Source organism: Columba livia, chromosome Z (genome assembly GCF_036013475.1).
Source record: "Columba livia isolate bColLiv1 breed racing homer chromosome Z, bColLiv1.pat.W.v2, whole genome shotgun sequence".
Taxonomy (NCBI): Eukaryota; Metazoa; Chordata; class Aves; order Columbiformes; family Columbidae; genus Columba; species Columba livia.
In genome coordinates, this window is record NC_088642.1 from 82,862,805 (window position 1) to 82,886,338 (window position 23,534).

Below are 23,534 nucleotides of genomic sequence, written 5' to 3' on the forward strand. Positions count from 1 at the left end.
GCAATGGAGACGCCACACTTACCAACTCCACAAAGGCGAGTCCACCGTAACTGTGAGCAACAAAAAACACGTTCTCTGCAGCCGATTGGGAAATAAAATGGTCCCAAACATAAATTGTGTGTTCTTCGGGAGATCCATTATCCTGCAGAAAGAAATTATGTTTGTGACAATTACCTTCTAAAAACTGGCAATTCTGCCTAAAAAGCAACGTCTTCCTATATGTTAAAATGTTTTGTTAAAACAAACCCCAAATGAATATATTCCAGTGACAAAAAAAGAAAGAACAGATTCATTTGTCTAAATGAAGGAAATTTAGGATTGCAATTTAAAGGCAGCAAAACTGTTGCTTTTTTTGTGGCTTATTTTAATAAATACAACAAAAATTATGCATCTGCAAAATTTTGTCTAAATACCATGATGGCAATTCAGCTAAACAGAGGCATTCAAAGAAATTATGAGACACTGCTCTGATTTTCATTCTTTTGACAACTCTTTGTCAACTGTTTGTTTGCTGATGGTTTGTTTAAAGTGGTTAAGCCTTAGCCTGATAAAACAAATACAAACAACTAGGAACAATATAAATATAATTTCAGTCTTTACAATTTCTTCATATTATGGGCCAGCAGAAATCTGCCAAAGATTAAAATCGTTGCATTTGCAACTACTCTTTTAAATGCTACTTTTTGCAGCTGCAGACCATGAGATTCAGCACAGATAAAACACCTCGTGACTGCTAACACATCAGCCATTACTTTGGAGTCTCTGCTAGCTAGGAGAGTGCTTTTTCTTATTGTTGAACCAGGATTTGTGAACACCACTCTGTGTAAGAGACACTGAAGGCACTGGAGTGATTCACACTGATTTTAGGGCACTCTATTAGAGCTGTGCACTCCCACCTCTAACTCAGATGCTCTCAGAAAGCCCTGTACCCCTCTATATTTTACTTATTTCTCAGGTTTTCCATGTCGTAACTACCCACCAATCTAGTCTCAGGTGACAAGAGTAAGAGCACAGAAAGAGCCCATCAGCCAAGGCCACATCATTTCCTAAAATGTGCATCCTTCCCCCTTTTCTCTGCTCCACCAACAGCTTCATACCCCAAGATGACTCAGGCACAGCCTCAGTTCCTTGGGGAAAATAAAGCACAAATCATCAAAAGCCACCGAGAATCAGAAGATGCTGATGACATGCTGATGATGAACTTTACCATGAACGCTGAAGTGATTTAGGTCTTAGTCCCATTCCAAAACTCAGTTTTGGGAATTTAAGCTGTTACGAGTATCTAAAATCAATGCAAGACAAACAACTGAATAACATGGTGGATTTAGGCTTTTACTTCTATTCTCATGCCCCGTTTCCTAAATAGAAGTGGGATGGCTACAAATATGGAACTGGACTCAAAGCTTTTAAAACAGTTATGTGCTTTCATTCATATATATATATATATATATATATTTTTTTTTTGTTAAGGTTTCAATGATAGAACATATTTATCAAATTTGCCAAGAAGCACTGAATATATTCTTCATAATCTCGGACAGATTCTGCTCTTGATGGGCTACGACAGGACATAGTTTAAACTAATCATGTATCAACTGCTGCAAACCACCTCAGTGTGTGAAAGAGCTTATTTCCTTTCATTTCCCTGTTTTGAAATTTGATTGCAGAGATAGGTAGAGGAGGTAAAGACCTTCTCCCTTTGTGAGGAAAGAGGGAAGTTTTTCAAAGGGATTTTTATAAAGAAAATATGATTGACAGACCAGTTATTAAGAGAAAGCTGAAGGACAACTTGAACTGGGGTTTCCTCTGGAAAAACGATGTACTCTAATTATGAACCATATGGCAAAAGCACATTAAAACACTGCGAGCTTTTAGAGGACTAGCTGAACTAAAATATTTATTTTAGTTTAATACAAAAGAGATATTTGTTTTTAAATAATAATGTTACCATTAATTCTCATGACAGTAATCACTGAACGGGTACATAACCCTGTGACAAAAATAAGAGGTTGGTTCTGGTTAATATTTTGTTTTCAGGTGTTTCGTATCTATCATTCTACACGCTGGTGGGAAAATCACAGTTTTAGGGCTTCCACAAGAGTAAGAAAGCAGCAAGAATCTTTCGAAGCACTCAGAAATCCAGCCCGAAAAAGATTCCACCAACCAAAGCATCACCAGCAGTCCAGTAAACCCAATAATTAACTACACGGCTCCACGTTCTGGTACAAAGACTCAACAGGATTTTATAAAGCAGAAAGAAATGAGCTAGAACGAGTTAGATGTAGAACATAACTACAGTTTCCTTTGTTACCAGTGGAAAAAAAACCCCAAAAACAACCCATAAAATGTCAGGATAAAGCGTTTTGCTGTACATACTGTGCCAGACCCTAAAGAAGGTAAGAAATGCGCATATGTGCGAGAAGGAGTTCGGAGGAGCCACGTATGTTTAGAAGAAAAGCTCTTTCTTCAGAGCATCTGCTTATTTTTCCCCCTCGTTACAACCCCGTATTTTAAACAACCCGGACAGAACAAACTGGCACCGTGTCTGTACAAGAAACATCTGGCTGTGGGAGCGGGGACCGCCGGTCACAAAATGTGGTGTTTTTAGGGTTTTGAATCGTGCCAAGTCCACGAGGACCCGGGGATTAACCTCCTCGCCTGGCCCGGGTTGAATTATGGGGCTGGATGCTGCAGTTTCGGTGCAAAAGGTGACAGTTTTGGGCAGCTGTTGCTTCACTTCTTTTCACTGCAGCGAAATACGACGTGCTTATATACCACCTCGTGGTCATGCTTTACGATATTATCTATATGATCGTATAGAAAGGAATGGAGAAATCAAGCTATGGACCTCCAAAGGCAGCTGAACTTAAATTTCCAGCCGCTGAACGTCGGTCATCTGTAACCGGTGAGTCTGTGTATAAATAAGCGACCTGATTTTTCAGAGGTATGGAAGCCATAGGTGTGTGTGCCTCCATCCCTCTGAAAATCTGCCCTTCCCACAATATATATCATTAGAAATAAAAGAAATAAATAAAGGAACTGTGTTATGCGAAGAGGCGATGCTTAACCAGTGCAAAATAATCCAAAAAAGGCTGCAGACCTCCTGACTCAACTTGCACCTCAGCTCCTGTCTCTGTTTTTAATGCAATTACCCTTTAATTCACTAACATTCACAATAATGAAAAGATGTGTGCCTTTTGGCTAATAACTGTTGTATTTTAGTTATTTTTGCCAATAAAAATAAGAGCAAATATACCTGACTTGCCACCAGTGACCACCAATGCAGCAGAGACTACCAGGTATTGAACACCTGTCATACTTGCATGCAGCAAATCCCACTGGAGATTGCCTGGCAGATAAAGGTGATTAAAATAATTTAACACAGATATTGCTGAGGAATTTTAGTCACTGATGTGGTGTTTATTCCTTTTTCTGAATGGCAGGAGGCACATGTTTCTGGAATCTTCTATAGAAGAGGCATCCATAAAAGTACTATAGAATATAAGTACTGTGTTCTGATTTAGTTAATGACAGCTGCACGTGGCTAATAAAAAATATGCTCTTGCCACATGGGCATATTACTGTTGATAGAGAAATGATCACCAAGTGTCTGCAAGTAAAATGAAATCTCATTTTGTGTGGAAGGGATGAGTATCGACAAATACTGGTTTAAGAACAGATTCCTTTTACTAGTGCTAAAATACCTCCCTTATTTACACCGAGATGGTGATTGCTCAAAAATGGTTAATATAGAGATTTTCATTTTAATATCAAAAGTTTAATCAAATTGTTTAACGGTACAGCCTACGCAAATATTATGACCTGGATTTTGGGGGGACCTGATGCCAACGAGCACAGTTCATGGCTATTTTGTTTTGGGGTCTGTGCAACGCCAACAGAAACACGTTTGTGTAAGATGCTGCTCCTCACCTTGCTTTAATAATAGGCTTTGAGAAAACCAGTTTGTGGATTTAAAATTATCCCCGTAATAGTTTTTAAGCCCCAGAAAACTCAAAACGAATTGTGGGGAAAATTCTTGGGCCATCCATTGTGCAAAGAAATGGAGTGAGAGAGCACTGATTTCGGTCTGTCTCTTTTTCCGATATTGCTCGTGTTCGGAGTTGAGAGGTATATAACATTTTAATGGCTGGAGCCATTAGGAATACGCAGATAAGCAGTGTGCACACAGTGAATGCTGCACTCCGTTCTGTTGCATTCAAAAAACAGGTTGAATTTACCAATGTAATATCACAGTCATTAATTGTTAAATACCAAGCTGAAGCGACGCAGCAACCGGAGCCTTATCAACTACGCCAGATTCTAACACCTAGACATTGCAAGGTCTGCAGTTATGATGGACTACCTGAGTTGATAACACATGGAATTATCTAAACAATATTTGCATATTTGTGTAATTATTTCCTAAGGTTAATTAGCTCCTGCAAAGCAGCTTGCCCTTTGAGACTGCTTACTGTGACAGGTTCACATATTTCCTGTTTCAATGCCAAATTTTACTTATTTTTTTTTTCTTTTTCTTTAAAAAAAAAGTAACCTGTTGCTGGAAAGTTACGGATCGGATAAGAGCCGGAGGCCTTGTACCAATACAGACTTTACTTGGGCAGAGCAGCTCGCACACTATCTCAAACTTCTAATTCATCAAAACTCAAAAAAAAATCAACTCAAGAAAATCAAATTAATTTTAAGCTCCGATGACAGTTCTCTGCCTTTGCTTTGTGATTTATTTTTTTTTAAATCAAGGAGTTGGAATCACTTTTTTTTTTTTTGCGACAAGTGAAGAGTGAAATGCATACAAATAGGGAAATATGCCATACAACTGAATAGCTTTTTAACAATTTACTTGAAGTTGGTTTCTATAATTACCGCTTATCACAGCAAAACAATTTCTCCTTCTAGCTTGATGAGCTACTGTAAACAAGTATGGTACATGTGTTAAATATGGGAGAACAGAACCGCAGGTTGGTTGGGAGAGATGGAGAAAGTTCAGGTCTCATTTCCCATCCTTCCCTGGAGACGTTTTCAGTGGCAACTGGCTAACACTGGTACCTTCTGCACAATAAAATACATATCTTCTGTACAAGAATCTTGCTCTTTTAAGAGAAAATCGTATGTTTGGAGACCTGAAATAAATGGTGAAGGGATACAGTTTGTTCCCTGCTGCTATACAATTCCTCATTATCATAACCTGACTCACGCCAGCATCACATTTTACAGCACTCTTGGGTGACGGACCCAGCAAAAATTAAATGGATTTCAGTGGAAACACTCTTCAGAAAGCAAGACTTCCAAAATCAAGTTTATATATGTACGTGCATGTATATAGAAGCCAGAAGTCACGGGTGGAGAATGCTGAAGACAAACAAATGGGGAAGTTTTTAATCCACGTTACAGATGACGGAACACAATGAAACTGCACGATGGTTTATTATCACCAAAGTGGCTCCAAAGCCTCAGTGCAGGACAACATTTAGGAGGCTCTGAAAGGCAAGAAAGCTGGAACGAAGCCAAAAAACCCAGCCAAGGTGTGATTTCTTCCTCAAAGGCAACAGCTGTGGTATTACAACCAGTGAAGTGAAAGTAAGGAAAGGACAGAAAGCAAAACCAGGAAAAAAGTGGAAGCAGAGATATTTTCCTCTTAAATAACTGGATTTTTGGGAGGGATGGCAATGGACGCTGGGGTGAGTCCAGCTGGACGAAACAAGATGAAAATAGGCTGCAGAAGAGAAAAGACAAGGGTAATGACGTCAAGAGCATCTCAGCAGCAAAGTGGCCGTGAATGAGGTCGAAGACACGGGGGCACAAGAGACAGCACAGGGAAATTTGTATCAAACCTTAAACCCGACAACATGCACTGAAATTCAGTTTAGCAGGTCTTGCTGGGAGCGGCGGGAAGAAAGGATAACGAAGACTGAGTTAATTTAGTTGCTGCACCCTTAGTCAAATGGAGAGAAAATGAGGGGAAGAGATAAAATGACACACAACTGATGCTTGGCCCTCCAAAGTTGGAATGGAGGACACATTTATCTCCTCCTATGGGTTCTGTATAGATTTTATTTGTGGACGTGGCCACATTAAACCACCACCACCCAGCAGGACTTGATCAGTTGTGTAGGTGGCAGAGCAGGTTCGTGGTCAGCATGTAGGAAACACAGAACACTGAATGTGCAAAGGCCCAGCACTAAAACTACGTAAACGCATTTTTGGTGCGTCACTTTGTTTTACTCAGCAACTATGTTCACATGCATTCAGAAACAGTCACACAGTGTTTTTCATAATTTATTAATTTATCAGGGATTAACCAAGAGCCTTTGCATGTAAAAACGCCGACCTCTTCCACTTATCTCAAGGGAATAATTGACTATATTATCTTTTTAAGGGCACCACATGAGATGGGGGCAAAACATCCACTCGGGCAGTAGGTAGCAACTGCTTTTCAAACAGAAAGAGAGACCAGGTATCAAAATAGCTAGAAGTCTGGTCATTTGTGGAGCTGCAGATATAAACAGCACAGCCAAGGTTATTAGTTGGCACATGCCTTCAGAAAGCAATATGGCAAAGTGACTTAAGGTAGCATTTTTCATATTACGAATCTGTGTCTTATTCCCAGATCTATTTGAGGCAATTCTGTGTAATTTCTTGTGCCTGTTTCATTTGTGAATTGGGCCAGTGATGGAAGCGTTCCCAATATTGCTTGTGAAGCCCTAGTAATGAAGATGTTGTGGGTATGCAGTCATTGGGAGAAAGGGAGACCAGAAGTCTTACACGTGGCAGTTAAATACACATCGTGTTAAGTTAGAGAGTAGCCCCATTCTTAAAACTCAACGACGATTTATCAGAAAAGCGTGGAATCTTGACAAATCTGCTGGACGAGTAAGTAATACACGAAACGTGCAATATCTAATAGCCAAATAAAAGACGCAAGATAAAAGTGCATTTGGCAGACTGAGACAATATTTGAATTGTCACAGTTGGTGCAAAGGGGATGAAGGGCTTGGGATAAGGCTCAGATATGGCGCGACTGCCGAGATTAGGTTTAAAACGGCAAGTTTTGCCTAACACAGGACTGACTCTGCCTAGCTGGGTTTTTACGTTTCGTATGTTGTCTCCTCCCCCAGATCCCACCACAATTACCATCCGAGATTACCCACTCTTCCCAGCTCAGACACAAGCTGTGCTGTCCCTGGTGATGGTCAGGAGCTAAAATCCAGATCTATGTGGGAACTGGGGAGCTGGGATCCCAACCTCCCGCAAGAAGGAGTCGTTTTCCCCTTTATTCTCAGTGTTATCGCACACGAGAAAAATGAAGCAACCCCAAGCCAGAAAAGTTTTCCCACCTAACCCCTCAACTAATACATTTCTTGACCAATAACCTACAGCTACTTCTGGATTAAAAAACCCCAAAAAGTACTTTCTCCTCCAAAGTGCTCCAACCACCTCTGCTTAGTGAATAACAAGTTGAACTTGGAAATCAAAACTCTCTTTCCACCTTCCTGGCCGTGGCACCTGTTTCCAAGACACCTTTTATAATATTTCAACATGCGAACAATGGCCTGAAACGATGGACTGAAGTCGCCGGTGCCCACAGCACAGATGTTGCAAGAATATAGGAGTGTCTTTTAAAAGGTTCGTGTTGCAGGTGGAATTTCTCAGTTTTCACAGAATCCCAGGATGTCAGGGGTTGAAGGGCCCTGGAAAGCTCATCCAGTGCAATCCCCCCATGGAGCAGGAACACCCAGATGAGGTTACACAGGAAGGTGTCCAGGCGGGTTGGAATGTCTGCACAGAAGGAGACTCCACAACCCCCCTGGGCAGCCTGGGCCAGGCTCTCCCACCCTCATCGGGAACAAGTTTCTTCTCAAATTTAAGCGGAACCTCCTGTGTTCCAGTTTGCGCCCATTGCCCCTTGTCCTGTCACTGGTGTCGCCCAGAAGAGCCTGGCTCCATCCTCCTGACACTCCCCCTTTCCATATTGATCCCCATGAATGAGTCCCCCCTCAGTCTCCTCTTGTCCAGCTCCAGAGCCCCAGCTCCCTCAGCCTTTCCTCACACGGGAGATGCTCCACTACCTTCAGCATCTTGGTGGCTGCGCTGGACTCTCTCCAGCAGTTCCCTGTCCTGCTGGAACTGAGGGGCCACAGCTGGACACAAGATTCCAGGTGTGGTCTCATTTGCATCTGAACCAAAAGCCGAGCGGGGTGAGTTTGGTGGCAAATTTGTGCAAAATCAAACAAAAGCAAGCAGCAAATGTTACCTGCCTTGACCAGTCTTCAATGCAGCAAAGACTCGTCCGCCTTGCACGGTGAATATTTTCTGCTGCAATGCTGCTGTGTTCAAACACCCTCCCTATTTCTTCAGCTTTTAATGAGGAAACTCAAGGCGCTTCGTAACTTGAAGGGTTTTGCTGTTTATAAAGCAAACCCCAGATCTCAGGATTAAATTAATTAAGTCTCAAAAGTTATTATAGCATCATCTCCCTGGTTAAAGTATCTGCTTGTCAGCCGGGGTGAGACAACTCTGTCAGGTTTTGTTCCAGTCTGGATCTTCCCGTTATTACTTCTGCCGCAGACTGGCATGTCCTGTCATCACCACCCAACGTCTGCTGGTAAAGCGCAGGAAAGGAGACCGAAAAGAACAAAAATTCACACAAAACCAGTTTCTCAGTGGCTCTTAATTATCATCTCCAGCAAAAGCTTGAAGGTTGGTATTTTAAACGACTGGTGGTGTGTTTTTTGTCTTTCTCTTCTTTTTTAGTGGCCAGTTGTCCCATATTGACCTGGAGAGTAAATAGTTAAAATCCTTCCTTCAAAATGCATCTTTCCCCTGAATATCTGCAGTATCCTTTCTGTTTATATTGTTTCCAAATAGGCAGATGTGTTCAAGCCACCTGAGCTAACTGTTTTATCACTAAGACAAGAATGTAAATAAACACAAACATGACATTTGCCTTTTTTCAGTCTGGGGACAAGACAAGAACATTGCTGACTCACGGAGAGGAAAGAGGCGCAGGAGAAGAGAATAGGAGGAAGGCGGGAAATTAATCAAAGGAAGTTTTCCTTTGGAAAAAAAAATAACTAATTTCCCTTTGAGCTCTCTAACAGACTTTTCGGTTTTTGGTTTTTTGCCTTTTTTTTTTTTTTTTTTTTTTCCCATTTCCATACAACTCGCAGGGTTCCAGGTGAAGGAGGATTGGATTTAAAGCAGCATCTTTTGGAAAATTGTCTTGTAAATCCTGCATGGGGAAACTCATCAGACCGGAGCCGTCTGCACAGTCATGGCTATTGACAAATACCTGTTAAATTCACATGAAAATGCATGCGCCGTGATGCTCCCAGCACAGTATTTTGCATATTCTTGCAGAGTTAAAGAACTGCAGCGGTTTGGCCAAAGAGACCCCAACTGGTAAGAAACCCCACAAACTGGGGCACTTACTTTTCAGTACAACAATACTGGTGCGATCCCTAAACTTTAGATGTGTCTTTGTGTGTGTGGGTGTGTTTCCTCACACTTTTTTCTGTTCCAAACTAAACCTCGGTTCTGCCTAACTTGACAAACACCACCAAAGACGGCCTTTGGTCCGATCGAATTGTGGGAATAAAAGAGCATTTCCAAACCAGACCATCAGGTTGTATTTTTGCAGCTGTCTTCCGCACCAGCCACGTTTCTGGCAATTAATAGATTAATTGTGGGGGCATGTAAATAAAAATGAATACAACACTTCTGCAAAAAGAATTATCTTCAAAAGACACAAACAGAGATCATGCGGTTGGTTAAATGATTATACGCCTTTTTCTGAACACTAGAACCAACTTATTTCAAAATGAATGCGACCTAAACATTCAAAAACTCCTAATGGAAGTCATGCAGAAGTGTTATTTTTCTATTTCCTAAAGTACTTAAGGACTATTTTACCTTCCAGTTCTTTCAATCTGTTTATATGTTGTAATGAGAAACAGACTTCTTTTTTTTTTTAAACCATGTATTGCAAGAAAAATAGCATTTAGGCCAAGAAAAATGCAGATTTCCCCACCACAGGAAACAATGAATCTAACGAACTTCAACACATTTAAGTGAAACAACAACTTAGTATTTTCATTAACAGCTATGGTTTCAGAACAAAGCTAGGCTGTAAAGCCTCTGGTACAGAGTTTATATCTCTTACACGGGTTAAACTAAATAGAACAGCTTCACCCTGTATTTTTCTTCTTGACGTCTTTGTCTCTACTTACTAGATACACTCAAGAGCAGTTATTTAAGTGGAAGAAAGATTTAACAGGCTCAAAGCTATTTGATTTCTCCTAATAAAGACAGCAAAGTGGTCAGTGCTTTAAGTAAACTGATAAACTCTTTATTTAATGTACAGTTATAAAGATTTGCTGAAGTGCCTTAATATGCAGTACGCCCTAATTAATTGCATTTGAAGTAACTGCCCTTCACTTACAAAATAAATACCCAAACAGATGACAAACACAATCCGAAATTCAGATTTATGGGGTTTTTTTGTGAGTTCTTGCTTTAATAGTCTGAAGTTGAACGTCAAACTATTCAAGCCTTAATTCTGCTTCTCGGTCTTTCCTGTCCAGACCCACCTCTGTTATTTTTGTTTCACAATAACGTAGGCTAGGAAATGATGTTTAATCCTGATGAGACGCCAAACAACCTCAGGACCGCGACTCCCTCGCGCTGACCATTTTACCAAAGCAGGCTCTTTTCCACCCAGATTGGTGGGGGTGTTGGTGCCGCTGCCGAAGACCATTAGACATTAGACTGCTAGAGATTTTCTTCTAACGCAGTGTCATTTTTTAACAACTCAAAACATCCAACAACATAACAGACAGCTTGGCTGTATTTTAAATTAGCACAAATGCTAAAGCCAGGAAATGTAATTCTCAGGATATCGGAACAAAAGGTTCAGAGAAAAAAAGAATTCTTATATACCATAAGATTATCAGGACTAGACTGTCACACCGTGACCTTGCTGGCGTCTAGCTAATCTGACAATATTTGGCAGAGCATTGTTTCAAATCAATAACTAATTAACAAAGTACAAAAGAAGTTGTACTGTTTTTGAGGCTCCTTGTTAAAAATGGCTTTTGGTTGCACATGGGCAGAAAGGTCGCTTTTATGACATCTTCATGAGTCTTTGAACATCTTGCCACTGTCAGATTAAATTACTTTTAGCAATTAATTGTCATAAGTTAAAACAGAAGCACATTTGTTACAGCAGGTTGTCATAATGACATGGTGAGCAGTTGTTTTGATATGAATTTCTTCCACTGACCTTCTATCATATCTTAATTTTTTTGGTTGACCTAACTGGAAAATTGGGAGCAATCTTCTAACTCAGGCGGCACAGGCCGAACATTGGGGGTCTTATTGAGATCATAGACCAAACAATAACGGAACACAAACTCCAGAGATAACTGGAGATCCTGAGAATAATATATATCTTCTGCAGGCTATGTAACTGATGATGTCCATGCTGGTGGGTGGGATAAGAAAAATAAACCTTCAAAAAAAATATGGATGTAGCTTTTGTTAGTCATACATGGTCCTTGATGCCATTTTAATCCTTTTTTAGCCAACAACATTTGTCTGACGTGTTTTAAAACAAGGATTAATTGGATTCAACATCTGCAACCTGCACCCATTTGAACCATGACTTATTTTGGAGGCTTGGACCTTATTGTGCTTTAATGAAAAATAATTCCACTCTTCAAGTGTCTTTTGTTAAACTCCTCTGCACCATGACACACACATATTGCATGTCTTGTAGATTGCTCCTCCAACAATTCTCATCAAAGTTTGTATGAGTTTGCTATAAAACATTACATCAGGATGAAAAGAGATAACAACCCTAACAAAAGCCCCCCGTATTTACTTGAAAAATGCTAAATTCCATTTCAGCCGTTTGCTGAGGTTTGCCATGCCAACCCATTACCAGAGCCTCTCTGGGAAAAAAAAACATCCAGTGTGCCCATCAATGACGGTGCAAAGGCAGTAAAGTTTATCAGAAAAGATAAAAGTGTTATTGATTGAGCACCTCCCCCTGCTTAGTATCTCAGGTCTTTCTTCTGTGAGGTTTGTTACCTCTTGCCATTCGGGAGGGAAGAAATAACTTTGAGTGTGTGGCCAAAGCAAGATGTGAAAGGGGGGAAGCCAGCAGTGTGCTCATTAAGGTACATATAATAATAGAAATGATAATCAAGACCTCAAGGAAAAGAGAGTGAGGAAGTAACACGACCCCCTCTGTTGGGTTTGCGTGGCAAGGTTTTGGTAGCAGGGGTGGCTTTGAGAGAAGATGTCAGAAGCTTCCACCATGTCAGATGGAGCCAGCTCCAGCCATCTCCAAGCCAGACCCAGCACCGCTGGCCAAGGCTGAGCCCATCAGTGACGGTGGTGGCATCTCTGGGATAACGTAGTTAACAAATGGTAAACGAGCTGCGCAGAGGAGGGAGAATATGTGAAAGGAACAACTCAGCAGGCACCAAGGCCAGTTAAGAAGGATGAAGAAGGTGCTCCAGGTGTCGGAGCAGAGGTTCCTCAGCAGCCCATGGTGAAGACCACGGTGATGTCGGCTGTCCCCCTGCAGCCCACGGAGGTCCATGGCAGAGCAAATTTACACCTGGATCAGGCATCCCACGATGGAGCAGGGGAAGAGCATGCGGAGGAAGGAGCAGCAGAGACAACGTTTGACGGGCTGACCACAACCCCCATTCCCCATCCCACTTGCAGGAGATGGAGAAGCCAACCACGAAGAGTCTGGGAAGAAGGAGGGGTGGGGGAAAGTGTTATAAGATGGTCCTTATTCCTCACCAGTGACAGTGTTCAAGAAGAGCCTGGACAATATCCTCAGACACACGGTGTGAATTGTGGGGTGTCCTGTGCAGTGACACGAGTTGGACTCCATGACCCTGGTGGGTCCCTTCCAACTCAGGACATTCTATGAAATTCCATCATTCTGCTCTGTTGTCAATTGGCAATAGATTAATTTCCCCACGTCAAGTGTGTTTTGCCCATGACAGTAATTGCTGGGTGATCTCCCCGTCCTTATCTCCAGCCATGAGTCTTTTGTTGTATTTTCGCTCCCCTGTCCAGCTGTTGAGGGGAGTAACTGAGCGGCTGCGTGGGCACCCAAGAGCCACCCACCACATCCCCATATTGCCACGAGATGTCCCAGTGTTCGGTGACAGGGAATGATGTGGGAAGACGAAGCGAGACTGAATCCGTCCTGCACTGGAGAAGAAAGAGGAGAAGAAAGAGCAGACCTGGGCAATTGCAGGGTTTGTCCTTAATGGTGGCAGCAGTGAAGCTGTAACCCCAAGAACAGTCTGGGTAAGTGGTCTCTGGTCCTGGATGTCCCATAGGAACTGATTAACCAGATCTTCAGGCTTACTGAGACTTCAGAGGAACTCTGATAGCTCTTATGGTTAACAACAGTTGAACAATGTCTAAAAATCCACATTTAATGTATTTTGCTGTTTTTTGTAGTTTACCTCTGTTAGTGCAAATGTTTCTATACTAACATGTTTTAAATCTTGAATCTTGTTTAGTAATAAAGCTGACAATGAGCAGTAAGAACTGATAGTTGCCAGGTACCAGATGTCCTGGAAATCTCCCAAACTGCGGTTACATTCACTGCGCCCAATATCCCAGTAAAACACCAGAAAACCCCAAACTGCCTCTCCACCAAGCAGCGCGGATTAGTTTTGGAGGTGGAAATGCAGGTGTCTTCCAATGAAGAGCATTCACAGAAAACTAGACAGGAGTGTCTTAAATAATCGTTAACCCTTTATGAACATGGGCAGAGGTTTAGGAGATAAAAAGAAACCAGGGGCGTGTCCAAGGGCTTCAAGGAAACATGTATTTAATGCACTGGCTGGCCACCGAGATGGAGATTCAGGTCTCACTTTGAAATGAACAGTGTAGACAAAATCTTCTAAGAAGTGGTTGTGCGCAGGCTTAATTAAACCGCTGTTCACGAAAGCTTTAATAAAGTTACAGACTTTTTAATTCCGCCACATCTATCGTCTTGTACACACTTGGCAAATAATCAATTTGAATGTCACAGGGTATTTTTTCTCTCCCCGAAACTCAAGAACTGCTTTGTAGATTAAAGTGAAAGTTTGCAGACTCAAATTAACTACGTAGACAAAACTGTTTTTTTTTTTGCTGAAGAAATAACGAAGGAGAGAGAGGAGGGAGGACACGGACAGTACTTGTATCCTTCCCACTATTGAATAATGGGCATGCCAGTAACATCTGGGAAACATCTGTGGAAAAACTCCTACCACTGTACTGCTTTAAGGTCCTTCAGGAAATTCAAGCAGACAATCTGGCTTGGGGAATTTCTTGGTCTCTGAAGAAATAATGAATGTTCTGCTCAACACACCCATGTTAAAAATGCCAAGGAACACCACTGCCTGTCTGGAGGGGCTTATATCTTTGTAGGTGCATTTCTGTAGCAGTGCTTGTGCAAGACCACATGGTATTAACCACGCCAACAGATAGGTGGGCTTGCTCGTCCTGACCACCTGAGCCCGCTCTGTGCCAAGTGGATGACCAACCACCACCTCAGTAGTGCCCAATATTCTGAGAGACAGAAATTCAACTCTCCTCAAAATGTCCACAAAGCCCACGCAAATCTTGACTACCGCTTTGAGGGCTGAGTGGAACTTAGTAACGTCAAATCATTGAACCTCGTCAGCTGGAGAAGGTCATCTGGTCCAACACCGCGCTCAAAGCCGCATCTGCCAGGACTGGCCACAATGCCGCGCATGACGCTTTCAACCAAAAGCAAAAAGAGAGAGCTCTGTTGTTCCGGTGCTGCAGAGGCGTGAAAACCTATGTTGTGGAAGTTCCCTAAGGCTTGAACCATGTGCATTCGAGACAGAGCGACTCTGAACACGCTCCACTGAAGTCTTGCAGATGACCACCACCGCAGACACTAAGTTGTTTGGGCTATTTCCATACTTTCTTTCCAACTTTTGGATGCTCTGTGGACCCCCAGCGCACCTGAGGCTGTGGTCACCTCCTGCAGCTGCTGTTTGCCTTTGCTGAGTCTGGCAGACCTGAATTTTGCTTGGTCACTTTATTTTTGGGTAGAAATAGGCAGTATTTCAGAGCATCAGCAAATAATGTTATGGTTGTTTACCACAGCTGTAAAAGAATAACAACAGTATTCCACTCCAGTGGTGAAACTATCTGGTGCCCATCAGGATAAAAATCCATTTAAGTAACAGCCAAACTTTACCAGTCCGCCGGGGTAGTTCAAACAGAAAGGGGATGGAATTGGTAAAACAACATAATGAACAAACAGCCAACAGCAGCAGAAAGGTATTTAAGACAAGTGGACTCCATGATCAAATCAGATACTGTTATTTTAATATCTATCACAGCAATAACTCATTTGCCCACTTAAGGCAAAGCCGTCAGAGCCTCAAACAGCACGCAGCCTCTGAAAGCTTGACACATCTCAACGAGGAGGATTTCACACACGGCCAAGGTCTTCACCGGCAAGGGATTTAAAAACAAGCAACAGCCATTAAACATAAGCCTACCCCTTTTTTGGCAGCCAGTGCAAAGGACACATGATGAATAACATGATCCTGTCATCAAACGTGTTTGTTCATTTTTCAAACAACAGGCGAAGCGGTGTAGCCAGAGGCTCAGAGACGTGTACGGCGAGGTGGAATGTGCGAGGGGACTGACTTATCAAAGGATAAGACCACAAAGTTAATTGCAGAACCTAGAAATCCTTCAAAACTACTTACGCAGCCTAAGCTTTGCTAAAATTCTTCATTACTTAATTCACTAACTTCAAAAGAATTCCTCAGCAAACCAGATCCCTAAAAGAAATAAATATCTGTCTTCTTAACACCTACATGCAATTAAGGCTTCTGTTTTACCAGGTTAAGAACAGAGTGGCTGTGACACAATTAAGTGATAATGTCAATTGCCCACTTTTCTAGGGTATGGTCTGAACTTGCAAGATCCATGAAATCAGATTATCCAGCTACACAGCAGGTGGAAAAGACAGGAGATAGGAATGAAACACCATCCTGGAAGGGAACACCAGTCCCAAAGAACAAACGCGTTGCAGATGCTTGTGAGGTACCAGGCGCGTTGTCTGAAGTAGCTACACCTTAAATGTTTTGCTGTACTGTTTGACTGGATGCACTGATTAAATCTCTGCTTTTGACAAAAAGGAAACTTTCCAGTTTTAGGTATTTTATGTCTGTACACATTATCTCCGAGCCCACCTCCTGCAGAGTCTGCAGCTTGCGTGCAAGAAAATGCATGGTTTTGGTGTGATTTACTGCAAGTCGTGCCTATGTGCACAAACCTGTGTAATTCACACTATATTTAGGCATCATAACCAACAGAAAGTTATACCACGTAACGTGCAAATTGAATTTTGTGACAGAGCAACTCTTCCACTTACTCCCTAATTCAATAAGTACACGACAAAACCATATTTTTGCTGTTTTTTGTTTTCAGAGGCTTAACAACCAGGAGCAGTATTTTATTAAAGTGCTAAAAAACTCACAAGGCTGGAGGCACAGCAAATAATTTCGGCACTTTCTGATGGTGAACTAAGGATTGCTGCTGCTACACGATCTACCAGCAGAACAGCAACTGACCCTGATGTGCAATCCCCGTAATTACTCACTCAGCTCATCAGCAATAGAAGCGCTGTGATTAAGTTTGTCAAACGCTACTAACCCAGGACATCTCCACTCCCTCCTGAACAACCTATTCCATATAGCTGTGGTATTTTTCTCACTCTACACTTTCGCTAATAATACCAAACCTGAAGCTCCCAAAACGTTGCTTCAGAGCCCAGAAAAAGGCTCCTCAACAAATACAGCTCTTGTGTGAAAGCTGGTCTTACTTTATTCAGTAGTTTCTCTCCAAGCAGTGCCATCTATTGGGAAAACTAAAATTCGAGTGTTGCTTGATGATAAAGAAAATACATCTCATTGCGTGTTGACTCTTGCCAAGTACTGATCAAAAAATACAGAGAAAGAGAATGAGAATCAACTGTTAAATAACAAAATGTAGAACATTGCGGCAGAACAGCATGCGGCCCATTCAGGGGAGAAAACCTGCGACTGACACCACCAACCACAAAAGACAAGAAGCATTTTCGATCACTTTATCGTCCCCTTTTAGCCAGGGAGAGAAGGATAAAACAAGGATTCAGCCAAGAGAGGAATGGGAAGATTTCTCAAAGTCTGGATGAGTTCATGGCTGGAGATACTGTATAACAGACTGTGAAAATAAAGCTAAGAGCTCTGACATTGGTAATTCTGCAGAATTCAGGTACAGCAAGAATGGAGATCCTGACTCCATTCCCCTCAGAGCTTGCAATAATTTCTTTGCCTGTGTGGGGATGAGAACAAGCTGATGAAAAAGATAAACCTTGTTCTCAAGAGGCAAATAATTCAAAACAGCGTCACACAGAAAACAAATTCACAAAAAGTACGGTTTTTTTCAGATAGTAAAATCATTCATTTGTAAGGATTTTAAAATGTAACAAATGAAAGGGCTATAATAAGTAATTTTTCAGAGTGTGGGGCACCTATGAATGGCAGGGTAGGAATGGATCTTTTTTTCTGGGCAGCTTATTCCACATTCCTCCATGTCACTGTTCCCTTCACTACTTCTAAGCCCCCTTGGCAGCTGTCACTGCTGCTGGTGGCCACGCAGACCACAGAGGAACTACCAGATTTATCTTCACCCTAAAAGCTAGATTTTTCGGCTTTTTGTTTTTTTGTTTTTTTTTTTTTTTTTTTTTTTTTTTGTATTTTTTCCTGAATTTTCACTTTGTTTTCTGTACCAGATGAAGTGAAAACAACATCCTTGAATGTGCATCCTGCGCCCTGGTTCCCCATCTGCTGACATTAATCTCCTAGGACTCCACAAATGCTGTTTTACTGACCTCCGTGCAGCGTGGTACAGTGATCATATCCCCTAACCAAACCCCACAAATATTTCTAGGAGTGGGGTGGGGAATTGGGTCCACATAGAAAAGGTTTATTTTGAAACAGCACCATTCATCTTAAGATGACTATATGTATTTATCTCAGAAATGAACTTTCATTATCTCTCAATTTTCGTAATCTCTCAATTTTCATCGTATCTCAGTTTTCCCCATATCTCACTGTATGTTTTATGGGTTTTTCTTAATGGTTGGACTTGGTGACCCTGAGGGTCTATTCCAACCGCAATGATTCTATGACTCTATACCAAGACTCTTATGGCCCATTGGTCCCCAAGTGAAAATCACATAAAGAACCTTCAAGTTTTGTAAAAAGGTGCACATTGCCACTTGAGCCCTGCCAAATTTTTTCCCAAACACACTGAAATCTCACACCAAAACGTGCAACTGCGTGCGGTAGGTTAGAAGATATTATCCCTGTTTTAGATATCAGCTAAAAGGATGTTATCCCATGTTTCTGTAAGATAAATGGTAAAGGATACTTGCAGAGAGCAATCTGTGTTGGCCCGAGGATGGACCAGATGACCTGTCTGAAAGACGCCAAAGCTAGATGGCCCCAATTTAGTCTTTTTCTTTGATTAAACCATGCTTGTGAAAGGCAGAACAAGGAGAGGGTATGGCAGAACCAAGAGCTGGTGGCGCTCTTGAAGAGATGCATAATCTTCCCTCGGTGGTTGCATCTCTCATTTGTCACTTGCTCAAGGAAAAGAAGACAAATATAACTTTCCTGGACTAGCAGACACAAAACATACCAGAAGTTGTTTCACAATCTCAGGATCTTAAAAAATACCCAATTTAACCGCACAAGCTAAGCAGCCTATGCATAAATCAAATACTACTATAGTTTAAACTCTACATATTTCAGCTATTTCATATAAGATGTTTGTTCATTGTGGTATCTATAGAACAAAATATGACATATACATATTTTGCTTTTGTGCATATATAGGAACGTAAAACTTATCTGACCCTTGTCACAGTGATTCAAAGACCTAACTTTAGGAGCTCTGTCCCCTTTTAGATGCTTTAAAGTCCTCAGCTTGGCTTCTAGTTGCTAGGCCAGGATACTACAGGACATCACCCAGGTCTCTCCACAACACCCCAAATGTCATTACACATCCATGACTGTTAGGAAATAGACTTTTAGGCTTTACCTAACATGTCCTGTTTAGCTCTGAACGACCTATCGAGGGGCGAGAACAAAGCCACGGTAGCTTCTAATCACGTCGCATTTTCCATTGCCTGCACGATTTTGCTGTTGCTTAAAATTTCAAGAGCTTTTGCAGGAACAGAAGGAAGTAGTGGGCTTTGAGAGGTAAACACAGACACGATGAAGCTGTGTGTTATTTCAGATGCATAGGTAAAGTAACTGTGGAAGTTGTAAGAGGGTAAAAAAAAACGTCAAAAAAAAGCTATCGCGATATAAATGTTTGGCTGAAACTGTGGAGATTTGGGTCCTGACGCCCAGGTCTGTCAGGACGTTCTCTGCATCCCTCACCTCCGTTTGCCCCTGAGGTCACCCCGTGTGTCTGAGGACGTTGTCCAGTCTCTTCTTGAGCACTGTCAGGTTGGGGCCGTGACACCTCCCTGGGGAGCCTGTTCAGTGTCCAGCACCTCTGGGTGAAGAACCTTTTCCTCATGTCCCACTGACCCTCCTGGCACATCTCCTGCCGTTCCCTGGGCTCTGTCACTGTCACAGAGCAGAGCTCACCCTGCCCCTCCTGCTCCTGCTGAACCTGCAGCCCATGAGCTCTGCCCTCAGGCTGCTCTGCTCCAGCTGAACAAACCCAGGGACTTCAGATGCTCCTCACATGGTTGTGGAGTCTCCTTCTGTGCAGACATTCCAACCCGCCTGGACACCTTCCTGTGTAACCTCATCTGGGTGTTCCTGCTCCACGGGGGGATTGCACTGGATGAGCTTGCCAGGGCCCTTCCAATCCCTGACATTCTGGGATTCTGCGAAATTAATTAGTTGCATATGATCTTTTCCCTATTATTTAATCTCCGGGAGAAATAATTTATGAGAAGTTCGTTGCATCCAAAATTAATTTCATTGACAGGCTGCTAGTGCAAATAGCGCTGCTACAGACTGTGCTATAGTAAAAATAATATTTGCGGTAAAAATTATCAAAGAAACTAAACTCACTGGAAAAGGAAGCAAAAAAATTCCTCACAAACAGGCCTAGGAAAAGATTATCCCTTCTTCTCAGAAAGAGTAACCCCATCACTTGGCCTGATAAAAGGTACTACTTCTTCCTACCTTTTCCTCCATTGCTTCTTTGCCATCCTTTGACTCTTGCGCCAACAACATTATTGCAATTTACTACTGTTATAAAATTAAGTGGCTCATAATCTTTTCTTTAATAACATTTCAGAACCCATTCAGTATCCTTAAGTGGCGAATGCTGATTTACAAAATACTGATGTACATTTCTAAGTGTTTTTAACACAGAGAAGATGCATGTGAAAATCTGTAGGGAGCGGGAGATGATAGCCTGGAGGACATAGGGAATAATCACGCCACATTTAAGCCTGTATGATCTGTTTCCATAGAAAAAGGTTAGCGATGAACAAATTCTTGGTTTAGTTCTGTAATAAATGAAGTTTGGCTGGGTATTAAGTTTCTGGGGGGAAGCATTAGCCAGTATGTACAGCAGCAGCCTCTGGTGGTCTAAGAAAAAATGGTAGTATCTGTAAGTAACGATAGAAATATGTTTTTTAAAAGGATGTATGTACATATTTAGCTATTTGACTCAATCTTCCATTCAACACATTAAAAAACAGATGCTTTTAAAATGATCTGCTGGCAATATGCTTGTTAAAATCTGAACAGTAAGAGTATTAAAATTCATATGCATTCATTAGCATGTTATATAAAAGTAAAATGCTTTTGTCTAATCATTCCTTAAAGTATTATAGTCAATGCTGATTATCAAGAAGTTTTTTCCTTGGTTCGCATCGCCAAAAAAGAAACCAAATTTATAAGATTGTTACTGAATTGATGACATTTTCTGTCTTCACTCATGAATTCAGTTGGCAGATGTTTTCAAGAACAAAAAATTCTGTCTTATTACAAAACATATTAACCAGGTTTTTCTGCCATAATGTTTGACATGATGTTTATTGCCCAGACCAAATCGGTATCTCTAACAAGCTATAATGTATGACAGAAAGTACATTATTTCATAGTTAAGGAAACTTCCAGCATGAAACAATAACTACTTTGATCTTTCAAGCACTACGCTTACTGCACTACATGCTCCCATAGTCGTTTTTATTTGTGCTCATTTGGTATAAAACTACAGTGCAATTTGAGATTTTGTGTTTTAAGACTCTGCTTTTATATATTTTTGCATATCCCAGATATTTCCTTTTTTTTTTTTTTTCCCCTTATGAAAATACAGAAAATATTTAAATAAATTTACCATGGACGAATTCCATTTTTCCAGTTCTTGGAAAATCTAACTGCACAAGTGGAAGCATCACCCGGAAAGCTTTAATTCATTTAAATGGCATTTTTTTTATCAGATTGCCACAGATCTCATTGACCCTAAGAGAAGAAGTCAATGCCTTGTTGTGAGGACATATTTCATTTAGTCTTTCTGACTTTAGTCTTTCATTTCCCCCGCTTGGCAAAGATGATGTGAGGTTTGCTCAGGTTTTTCAAAACCCTTTGATGAGATAATTACGAAGCACAGACCACCCTTAAATATTTCTGTGGAGCGAACACATGTTTTATTTCAAGAGCCCAGAAACGAAGGGCGATTCCTATAACACATGTAAACCTATGGATCCAAGAGGCGAGAAATACATCGCAAATAGGGCATTGTGGCCATTTGTCCCGCTACACACTGAAAAAGGGAGGTTTTTCACAAAATTCTCCGTACTAGAGCCTACTAAAGGAAAAGCTCCAGAGGATTCTTTCAGAATAAAACCCCAACAGAAAACATGATTTTAGTTAACTCACCAGCACCCACACTTTCACTAAAACTTATGCTACTTCATTCCTTGGTCTGAAGAGACTGAAATGAAGCAAATGTCGGCAGTCACGTTGAGGCATGGAGACGGAGTCACGCATTTTGTATTTCGGGGGTCAAACCCCCTGAAGCCAAATTTCACGCCTCATCAAGCAAAAGAGCCATGAGAAGGTGGAACTGCTAAAAAGGTACCAAAAAATAGGTTCATTTCCACCAAGGTGACACTGGACCAGCGTGCTGACTAAATATACAGTGACATTGTCCACCGGTTTCTGATGGACCTCAAGACAAAACTGGCTGCTCCTCTTAAGAAGCAGGATTTGAGTGGTGGAATCTTCCATAAAAAGCAGCAGATAGAAAAAACAGTGGCCTGTGGTGACTATCTGAATATGTGTAAATGTCCTTTTGTTTCCCGTCATCAGTAGTGAGATGTTTCTCAAGAGACACAGTAATATTAGTTATAGTCTTGTGTCCAGGTTACAAACCTTTTAAACCAGCCAGCACAGCTGTTATTTCTCCTACAAGCGCTGCTACTCTAAACCACAATTAACAGGAAGATATTAAAATGTAAGATCATTTCAACCTATCTTTTGCTGGGTTTTCCTGTTTTCACCAGAAAGGCATATATATTTTTACTGTTTTAACTACACCGCGGTGCTTCTGACATGTTTTACCGTCGAATGGAAACGCTAACTTTCGTAATAAAGGTTTTGAAAATCGCGTGACTCAGTCTCGAATGTATAATGCATAGTATGTATATGAAGCAGAACGTGTCAAAGTGCAAATAGTATTGTTTGTGCCCCCTGCAGGATTTGAAATCCTCGGGTAGCGTTGTTGTAACGATCCCATGCTGGTAGCATTACAAAGTGCAAAGGTTCACTGAGTAAGAAAAGAGCAAGGGACGGAGTTTCCTTATTACCCCATTCTCGAACTATTCTACCTTAAATATTTATTAAGATATTAATAACTCTCCTCCTTTATCTGCCTTCAGAAGTTCAGCTGAAACACAATGGATGGCTGCTCACATGAAAACAACGCATTATAAGGTAAATCTGCTACCGCACGAGATGAACACAGGTATTTTCCGCAATACATTATTAATTCAGCAGGTAATATATTAAAAAATATCAGCCTGCAACTACTGTCTCCCCAGTATAAGACAATACAACACAATGCACGCATGACCTGTGAAGCCAATACGTCGCTTAAGCTGCTCTAGAAAGTGTTTCTTATGTACGCCTCTGTTTATAGAATTATATTTACAAAGTCTTCTTAAATCATTCTCTTTCTTGATAGCACCGGTGAGTTCCTCTGGGGTTTATTTGATGTCCCCCTTTGAAATTAGAAAGGAATGTTTTGTAACTCTACCAAAACTTCACATTCAATAAGTGACAAAAATATCAATAAAGAGCCAGGAACTCCATATGAACTCTTGAATGCCATCTTGGTAATATGTTTCTCTTTTAAAAAGTGCACTGTTTATTAAATAATAGGGGCAGTAAACTCGTCTATAAATCATTAAAGAAGGGAGGAAAAAA

The 23,534-nt window shown here is 41.3% G+C and overlaps 1 protein-coding gene across 5 annotated transcripts in view; it reads right to left on the reverse strand.

Moving 5' to 3' along the window:
• ARB2A (ARB2 cotranscriptional regulator A) overlaps positions 1 to 23,534 on the reverse strand; it is a 264,973-nt gene that overhangs the window by 113,837 nt on the left and 127,602 nt on the right. For all 5 annotated transcript variants that reach the window (XM_065046978.1, XM_065046977.1, XM_065046979.1 and 2 more), the window contains one exon: positions 23 to 142. In XM_065046978.1, the coding sequence (XP_064903050.1) occupies positions 23 to 142 (120 nt within the window). The remainder of the gene's footprint in view (positions 1 to 22; positions 143 to 23,534) is intronic.